Source organism: Tupaia chinensis, unplaced genomic scaffold, assembly GCF_000334495.1.
Source record: "Tupaia chinensis unplaced genomic scaffold, TupChi_1.0 Scaffold142716_1, whole genome shotgun sequence".
In the NCBI taxonomy this organism is placed as follows: domain Eukaryota; kingdom Metazoa; phylum Chordata; class Mammalia; order Scandentia; family Tupaiidae; genus Tupaia; species Tupaia belangeri.
In genome coordinates this window covers 8,028,460-8,038,341 of record NW_006202562.1, presented here as the reverse complement: position 1 = coordinate 8,038,341, position 9,882 = coordinate 8,028,460, and the positions used below count along the sequence as shown (strand labels likewise).

Below are 9,882 nucleotides of genomic sequence, written 5' to 3'. Positions count from 1 at the left end.
TCTATCTCGGACATTTTGGTAACGTCCTCTATTTTTTCAAGAAAAGGAAGGGAGTTACTGTGTTCCTTTGATGGAGACATATTTCCTGCTTTATTCAGACCTGAGGTTCTTCTACTTCTAACCATTGGGAGATGTGTTCCCTTTGAAAAACTTTTTACGAGGACGTTTCTTCGAGTAGGAGCAAGTGTTTCCTTTCTGATGTGGAATGGAGACAGCCAAAGTCTCTCTTCAATTGTGTTTAGTAATGTAATCCAAGAAAAAGTATTCTCTTCAGGTGTACAAAGAAATGTATCTCCTTCTTCGCAGGTGTTTCAGTGAAAGGGGGGTCCCGGGGCTGAAGCTAAGGCAGGCAGTCCTCCCTCGAAGTTCCTGGCCCAGGGGTCTAAAGATGGGAGTGTCTATTTTTAAAAATTTTTTGGAGAGGTTTTTGCTATAGGGCGCATGCGCTTGCCAGAAAGACAGAGAGAGACAGAGAGATATAAAGCGAGAAATCACCCCCCAGGGGGGATGGCCATGCTGCAATCCCTTCTCTATTCTCCTCTCGGGATCTTGTGCACGCACGCACATGCGCCCGGCGTGAGTTTAAGCCACTGGGTCCGGGACGTGAACCGTGGCTGGCTACATGGGAGTTCAGTGACATAGTCATTACGCTAACTGCTGGTCTCAAAATCCATTGTAATTCTCATCGGAGAACTTGTCCTTGTCATTTCAGAACAATCTCCACCTGCATAACAATATGGCGACTGGGGTCACAGACCCAGCTCCCAGGGAGAAACTTTATCTGCATTGGAGGAGACCTTACCAGGCTGGGGCTGGACTTCAGAATATGGGAAACACCTGCTACATGAACGCGGCACTGCAGTGTCTGACATACACACCGCCTATTGCCAACTACATGCTGTCCCAGGAGCACTCTCAAACCTGTCATCACCAGGGATTCTGCATGCTGTGTATTATGCAAGCTCACATCACCTGGGTTCTCCAGCATCCTGGCAGCATTATACAGCCCTCGTATGCACTGGCTGCTAGCTTCCACAGAAACGAACAGGAAGATGCCCATGAATTTCTGATGTTCACCTTGGAGGCCATGCAGGAAGCAAGTCTGTCTGGGCAGAAGCACTTCGATCATCCCTCCGAGGACAGCACCCTAATCCGTGCAATATTTGGTGGGTACTGGAGATCTCAAATCAAGTGTCTCCACTGCCATAGCGTTTCAGACACCTTTGACCCGTATCTGGACATTAGCCTGGATATCAAGACAGCTCAGAGTGTGAGCCAAGCTTTGGAAGAGTTGGTGAAGCCGGAAGAGCTGGATGGAGAAAATGCCTACCATTGCAGCGTTTGTCTAGAGAGGAGGCTGGCTTCCAAGACGCTGACTCTGCACGCGTCCTCCAAGGTTCTTATCCTTGTGCTGAAGCGGTTCTCCGATTTCACAGGTGAAAAAACTACAAAGGCTGTGCAATATCCCGAGTGTCTTGACATGCAGACATACACGTCCGAGCAGAACAGAGGCCCCCTCATTTATGGCCTCTATGCTGTGCTGGTCCATGCTGGCTCGAGCTGTCACAATGGACATTACTTCTGCTACATAAAAGCTGGGAATGGCCAGTGGTACAAGATGGACGATGCCGAGGTAACGGCCTGTGACGTGACAGTTGTGCTGAGTCAGCCTGCCTATGTGCTATTTTATGTCCAGAAGAATGAATTAGGAAGAGGCGGTGGGCAAGTGTCAGGAGGAAGGGAATCGAGAGCCCTTAGGGATAAAGGAACTAACCTCAGAGCAACCGGAGGAGGAGTCAAAAGAGACTCCCATATCCTAGAATCACAAGGGCACTTAGAGAAAACAAGCAAAGAGATCACCTTCGACCAGTGGAAATGTCTTCAAGAACAGAACCGACCAAAGTCTGGATTGAATCTCAGGAAAATAGATTTCACCCTGCCTTCCAATGCAGCTGTGATTCACCCATCAAAATACAGAGATGAGATGGGGAAAAACCATTCCAAACCGGAAAATTACCTGTCGAACAACTCAGCAAGAAACATCACAGGTCAGTGGCCAGTGAGCACTGGAAAACACCCTTGCCTGGACAAGAGGGCTAGAAATACAAAGAGGAAAAACAAGCAGAACACGAGGCCATTGCTTGTGTTCCAGTAATCTCAGTATAAAAGTCTACGCACATGCAAAGATACAGACACAATGGCACAGTAACTCCTAGAGGAAGAAACAAAAAAGTCAATTTTGGTTAGATACTCATGGTGCCATTCAAAACCGGGGGATGAATATTTGGCAGTGAGACCACATATAGGAAATATTTTTATCATACTTAGGAGTGTTCTGATCATGTGGACTCACTCTGGGTGTGTCTATGCTACCTGGCATCCAGTGTGGACATCTGTACATTATGCTTTTTGGGTTGTGGGTTTATATTGTGAACTTATTTTCAAGAATAGGGTTTCTCTGGGATCAGCAGTTAGTGTAGTGGCTATGTTGCTGAACTCCCATGTAGCCAACTGCAGTATAGCAAAAAACTCAAAAAAATAAAAATAAAAAGGGTTTATTGTTGGGTCAGGGGACTTGCCAAATGTGGTATGTTTGGATATCGAGTTATTGATGGGTATTGGATGTTTGAACTTTGATAATGTGATATATGTATGAATCATGTTAGAGACTTTGAATACTGGGATTTGGAGTGGAATTGAGTATGTGTATATATGTACATATGTATATATATATTTTTTTTTCTTTTAGTACTGTATATGTTTTCCCCCCTGTTTACTACTGGTTTTAGCCTGCAGAACTTCAGCAAAGTGTTCATTAACAAGGATATTGTGGTTATTCTGGGGTGACTGAGATAAGTGCGTGCACTGGAAAATGCAGAACGTTTTGTAGATTGCTTGCCTGACACTGGTCAGATTTAGGACTTTGTAACTGACCTTCTAAGAACGTGCCCTAAAAGGACATCCAGGGATCCCAGGCCTTGTTTCCAGTTTATATAAACACATTTACCCCAAATACTGAATGCCTAGATTTCTCTTGGAAAGGAAGTGGAGAAAACTGAAACTGCCAACCAAATAGAAAAAGGAGTGAAAAACAAAACAAAACAAAACAAAACAAAACAAAAAAACAGTGCATCTACGCAGATGACCACACTTCAAAAGAAAGCAAATGAACTAGAACTCCTTGCATCAACACAGAACTTTCCAGGTGCAGAGTGAAACGAACAGTGCATAAATGCTTTTCATTAGCCAGAAACATTTTGTTGATAGCTTTTGAATGTTTATTTATTAATATATAAATATTTATGGAAATGGAACACAACGAATCATAGCAAGTTTCTGGGTGTGACTAGATAGACATGACGGGATTGTATTGACTAGATTACATTGCAAACACAGTCATGTGACCTTGAAACAACTTCCAAGACGTCCCGGAAAAGAATCTGCCCCCCTTAGCCCTTCTCCAGGCATCCTGGCAACTTTACCGTTTCCGGCGGAATTTGTCCAGCACTCTTCCATCTGAGAATCTAATGACAGGAGGAGAACAGCTGGATTTCAGGTGAGTTTTCATTAGTTTCGGTCACTAGGTTATTCATCAGAGAAGGATGTATTGGAAATATGTAATGCTATGGCGGTGAATGTTGGGGTAAATATTCTCTAACTACTTACATAATTAAGAGTAGACTAATAGAATAACCATTTTAATACTATTATGAAATAGTTTCTTTTTAATTTTTTAAGTTTTAAATGTGCTTTTTTTTTTTTAGGTTTTTGGTATAGAGTGTGCATACTCATTTAAGAGAGTGGAGGGAAAATGAGAAATCACCCCCAGGAGGGATGGCCATACCGTGGTCCCTTCTCCATTCTTTCAGGGTTTTTGGGCATGCACACACACATCCGGCATGATTTTCAAGCCACTGGGTCCGGAGCTTAAACCATGGTAGAGCATATGAGTCCAGCTTTTTAACCACCAAGCCACCAGTTGGCCCTTATATGAAAGTTTCAATTCCAAAAGATTTTAAAAAATGCTCCAGAGAAAATATACCATAAATGAGCAATTATGAAAAACTGCTGTTTTAGGCCAAAGATATTTATAGATAACAATGTTTACTTTTTATGCACATCTCAAACATACCTATTTCAAACTTATTAGTAACTAGTTAAAAAAGTATGGTGATGAATCTAAAGTAGTAAGAAACACTGACAAACCCACAGGTGTGAAGCTCTCAACCGCTTCTTAGCCTAATGAGGAGATGAAATTTTTGCTCTGTTCATATCTGGAAATTATCTCGTCTCAGGACTAATGGGATAATTTCAATTTTGAAGAAGAAAACAGACCCTATTACAGATTTTTTTTTTTTTGGAGAGGTTTTTGCTATAGGGCACGTGCGCTCTCCAGACAGAGACAGACGGAAAGCGAGAAATTACTTCCCAGGGGGATGGCCATGCCGCAATCCCTTCTCCTCATTCTCCTCTCAGGATCTTGGGCATGCACGCACACGTGCCCGGCATGAGTTTTAAGCCACTGGGTCCGGGACGCGAACTGCGGTCAACTACGTGGGAGTCCAGCAACATAGTCATTATGCTAACTGCTGGTCCCCCATCACAGATTTTGAAAAATATTTTCCGCTGGTTACATTGAGCATTTCTATTGTCATGATTTAGCTTATCCAGAAAAATGTTGCCTTCCATTTTCTCAATGCTGCCCATTGTGATCATTTTTAGAGTCTCCAAAATCAGGGATTCCAGGCTACAGATTCCAAACTCACCATTTATACGCAATGTGTCTTGTCTGTGAGGGTCCTGTTCTGGAAGCAGGCAATCATGGCACAAGGAGCTAAAATGTTTCCTCATGGGACCAGCAGATGGCGTAATGGTTATGTCACTGGACTCCCATGTAGTTGACTGTGGTTTGAGTTCTGGTTTCGCTGGCTTAAAACTCAGACTGGGCATGTATGCATGCATGCCCTAAATACCAAGAGGAGAATGGAGGCGAAGGGATTACAATGTCGCCATCTCTGGGGGCGATTTCTTGCTTTCTATCTCTGCTTCTGTGTCTCTCTGGCGAGTCCATGTACCCTATATCATGGGCTATAGGCTATCACTCTCTAAAAAAAAAAGGCTCCTTACAGGGTGTCTCTGTGAGAAGATCAAACTGGTTGTGGGTTAGACTCAGGGGTCAGTAAGGTCTCTTTAGATCTACTTGGAAAAGAGGATGCTCGTGGGACTTTGATTTCTGTGCATAATAGGTACTTTCTTTTTTCCTTTTACTGTGATACAGAATGTCCAAGATCAATACTCGAATAAGATCAACCTTAAGCTCCAAGAAGGTGAAGCAGATGGTAGGTCAGTACATATGCTGTCGTCTCCGAAGACAAGGAGAGGACCCAGTGAGGCAGAGGGCTTTGCAGCAGAGGAGGAGAATCCGAGGTAAGTGGAAGCTTATATCCCTCATACCTGGAGAAGCTTCACAGACTCCAGAGGGTGTGTTTGAATACGGGATGTTCTATGTTCATAACTCAGTTATACCTGTCCATACCAACTGGCCTTGCTAAATTCTCCTCCAGTCAAATTGTCCCAATCAGGGGTTCTGTCGAACAACCCCATTTCCTTCTTAATGTCTTGTCCGGCCTGGCTTGCATCTAGTCTTGATATTGTCTCATCACCTTCACTCTTGGAGAGTAATGAGACAACTCCTATTTTCTAGTCCCCCTCTCTAACATTTCCTGTGGTAGTGCCATGATAGCTTATATATTCTGGCACCTTATAGGCCATGTATCTATGTCCCCTCTCCAAAACCAATGTCCTGGGACTGGCAGGTGGCGTGTGGTTGGGAGTGCTGGACTTTCACGTGGCTGGCCCTGGTTCAAATCCTAGACTTGCTTTCTCATTTTCCCTCTCTCTCTCTGTCACTCTGTCCCTCTCTAGTCAAATTAAAATATATAAAGTTCAATAAAATAATACACACACACACACACACACACACAGAACCAATGTCTAATTCCCAACCCTGTCTGTCATTTTGCTGACTCTCTTTTTCCATGCGCAGGTAAAATGCAAGGACTCCACACATAGAAGAAAGCAGGAAGTGACCCAGGAGGTCCTGATATGGAGCCCAAGTGCCTCAGTTCTTAGGCTCAGATAAAGAGAATGAGACCATGAGAGGAAAATAACCCTAGGAAACCTGAAACACAGCTTTCTATGAGAAAACAGAAAGAGGGAAAGAAAGGCGATTAAAAGCTTGAGGACGTAAGTAAATTTTGTTACTGAGATCTAAGGAGCTGGTCTCTCCCCACCTCCATGCCTTGTGCATAGCCTTCTATAGGAAGTGACGGGAAACTGGAGTAAAATAGACAAGAGCTCATGTCCTCCAGGGCTCCACATGGGGGTGCTCATTCTACTCATTCTATTGGAGATTCACTAAAAGGGAGGGATTAGAGAACATAGTGGAATGTATGCATGACAGGCAGGAAAGCGGCAAAGTCTAAGTGGAAGAGTAGACAGGAAATTTTGGAGGACTGGTGGAGTTGGAGGGGTGTGGTTAAGAGGTGGGAAAAGTCAGTCTTTTTTTTTTTTAGTTTTTTTTTAGTTTTTTTTTGTTTTTTTGGGTTTTTTTTGCCACAGGCCGAGTTCAGTTGCTGATGAGAGAGACAGAGAGAAAGTGTGAAACCACCCCCCAGCAGGGATGGCCACACCACAACCTTCTCCCCATTCTCCTTTTGGAATTTTGGGCATGCACACACATCCGCCGTGTAATTTTCAAGCTGCCAGATCCGGGACTGCAACTGCAGTTGGCCCTGTGGGACCTTAACCACTATGCCACCTGCTGGTCCCAAAGGCTCAGTCATTCTAAGTTTACAGGACTTCAGTGCTTACCCCACACTAAAACTCTGAATGGGACAAAGTTGCAGGAATTTTTATTCAAGTTGGGAAGAAGATATAAAGGAACATTACTGACACATTTTGTTTGGTTTGTCTTGCAGCAAAAAAGAGCAGCAAAGAAATTGTTCACTCCATAGATTTCCCACATGATCCCCAGGAAGGCAGCACTGAAGGGAAGGAATTGACAGTCTTGTGACTCCCTGAGGGTGAGGCTCTTCCCTGGTTCCCTGCTCTTTCTCTTTGCCTCTTTCTTGCCATGTCTTCTATCAGAAGCTGCTTCTCACCTCCTGGACAACACAAGCTAACAGAAGTTGCTACCACAGACACCCCTACACCCTGCAAAGCAAGATAGCCAGTGCCCTACCCTCATTGTGGAGCTGACAGACAAGAGCCCTCATGTTTGCAGCCACAAAGACACAACTGCAGGCACAAGCTGAGTGTTCTGATGTGAACTGACAGCCAGTGCAGCCACAGGACAACTGGGCCAGGACTCCAATCTCAGCATCAGGGAACCAGCCAAGATGCCTGTCCAAATCGCCACTTAGACTTGCTAGAATCCCCAAAGAAACAGACTCAGCCTTTTCCCACACCATGTGAGCACTCCGAGTCCTGAGCTGGGGCTCTTCAGAACATTCTACCTCTGCTAACTACAGCTGGACTTTGACCAATAGTGTCACCCCCAAGTGACCATGAAAGTACTAGCCCAGGTACCTAGCACTGACCTGCAGCATCCCAACAAAAGACCTCTTATGAACATGGTCCAGCCTGCAAAGGTTCCCGTCCTCCACCATCTAGCCATGTTCCAGCCCAGCCCCTTGAGTGGCCTTCAGGAGAGGGACAACGGAGGTGGGACTCAAGCCTCACGACAGCTCTGTCACCTCATTCTCCTGATATGTCAACCACTCCTGTTCAGAACCTCCGTGACCTACAGAGGTCTGAGGGGCACTGTCCTCTGTCCCAGTGAGTGTCATCTGTGTGGATCTCCAGGTTTCCTCCTCTGTGCAGTGTGACTGGCAGTGAGACAGTACACAGGGGAAGACAGACTGCACACTAAAGTGACATGGAAGGGAATGAGAAGGGGACTGCAGGAAGCAGCTGTGTTTAGGGACTCAGAACATCCTTGGCTGGGATGCCGGTGCAAATGGTAGAACCTTGGATAATGCTGGGAACACACCCATCACCATCTATATGAATGACATAAACATAGTTGTATTTAACCTGCAGCATACTAAACCAGCACATATTATGAAAGGTTTATATTTGAAGTTATTATAGTAAGAAAATGTGTTGATATGAAGGAGTACGTATTCAACTATATTGTAAATAGAAAATTGAAATTATTCTGTATTTGGTGTCCCTATGAGTGAATTTTGGGAACCCCTGGGTGACCTCAGGATGTCCATCTTTTAAGCTGATAGGAAGAGAGTTGTTGGGTCTGGAAGTGTTTCAGTGGATACCATTATAGTGGAAGTTCTCATGGTTATTTAAGATCACTGTAAATATATGTTATTAAATTGTTTCAATGGTAATACAGTTCTCTGAAATGTAACATGCTGTATCACATAACAACTTAGCAATGCAAATAATTTTTTAAATGATTGATATTTATAAAGGTTTAATGAAAGTAATGAGGACTTTGGCAAGATCTATGGCTTATCAGAAATACAGAATCTCAGTGAAAACTCAGCCCTGCTGCATCACATCTACATATCAACAATATCTCCAAGTGACTCTTATGCATGTTAGAGTGTGATAAGCAACACATGTAGCCTGATTCTCAATTTCCAGGCAGTGGAATGACCTGGCTTGCTCATAAGTTCTGATGATCACAATCAAGTTCTTTTATGTTGTATGCTTTGAATATATGCAATTGTATTTATCAGCTTTAACTCAATAAAGGTTTAAAAATTATTATTGTTGACCTGTTTTGAGCCTTGAGCATTGGGATTTTAAAACACTCTGCAGTAAATTTTGAGAATCACTGGAGGGGGTGGGCAAAACTGAAGAGTCACTCACAAATCATCTTTGCTCTCTAGCTTAGGAGAAACTGACTTGAATCTAGAAAAAGTATGTGGGGCCAGCCCGGTGGCCTAGTGATTAAAAGAGCTGGCTGCCACATGGGTGACCACGTGATTCAAATCCCAGTTCCAGCAACTTGAGAAATACGATAAGCATGTGTGTTTTTCATGCCCAGATCCTGATGGGATAGAGAGAAGGGATTGCAGCATGACCACACCCATGGGGGTAGGGAATGCTTTCTCCCTCTCCCTCTCCGTTTCTGTCTTTCTCTGGTGAGCTCACATACCCTCTGGCAGAAAGCAAACAAACAAAAAGTCTCTATAGGGGGAAGAATTTTCTAAAATGGCTGCTCTTTTCCCCCTGAAAGTACTTATCTTGGTATCATAATATTGATATAATTTCCAGGGTGATGGAATTTCTTTAAATGAACCAAGTGATCCCAGTGGGAAGCCAGGGGATCTCAACCAGTGAGCTGAACACTACACCTGGCATTCCAATGTGTGTATGAATCTCTTGGAGATACAAGGCTCAAACATAGGAAATTGTAAATTTGGCAAAGGTCAATGGATTTGCTTTTTTGTGTGTGGTATGCGTGTGGGGGGAGGGGTCTCGTCATACAGTATATGCATTTGCCTGAGAGGTGAGGAAACTGAGGGGAGTGATGACAGAGAAAGGTAGTGAGAAATCACCCCCCAGGGGGAATGACCATGCCACAATCCCTTCTCCTTTCTCGTCTTGGGATTTGGGGCACACACACACACACACACACGCACATACATGCACAGAGTGATTTTGAAGCCACTGCGTTTGGGGCTGGAACCCTGTCAGATGTGGAAGACCTGTGCCTTTCCCACTACTCCAGCTGCTGGCCCTGGGTTTGCTTTTTTTTTGAGAGGTTTTTGCTATAGGGCACGTGCGCTCGCCAGACAGAGACAGAAAGGGAGAAATCACCCCCCCCCCCCGGGGGGGGGCCCACCCCCAACC

General features: G+C 44.3%; 2 protein-coding genes across 2 annotated transcripts in view; one reads left to right on the top strand and one right to left on the bottom strand.

Annotated features, from left to right (window-relative positions):
- DZANK1 (double zinc ribbon and ankyrin repeat domains 1) overlaps positions 1-9,882 on the bottom strand; it is a 191,113-nt gene that overhangs the window by 32,660 nt on the left and 148,571 nt on the right. The gene's annotated exons all lie outside the window — the stretch shown is intronic.
- Positions 737-2,209, top strand: LOC102474073 (ubiquitin carboxyl-terminal hydrolase 17-like protein 6). Its single transcript, XM_014582164.1, is given in 1 exon segment — positions 737-2,209. A coding segment is annotated over 1 exon segment (1,473 nt).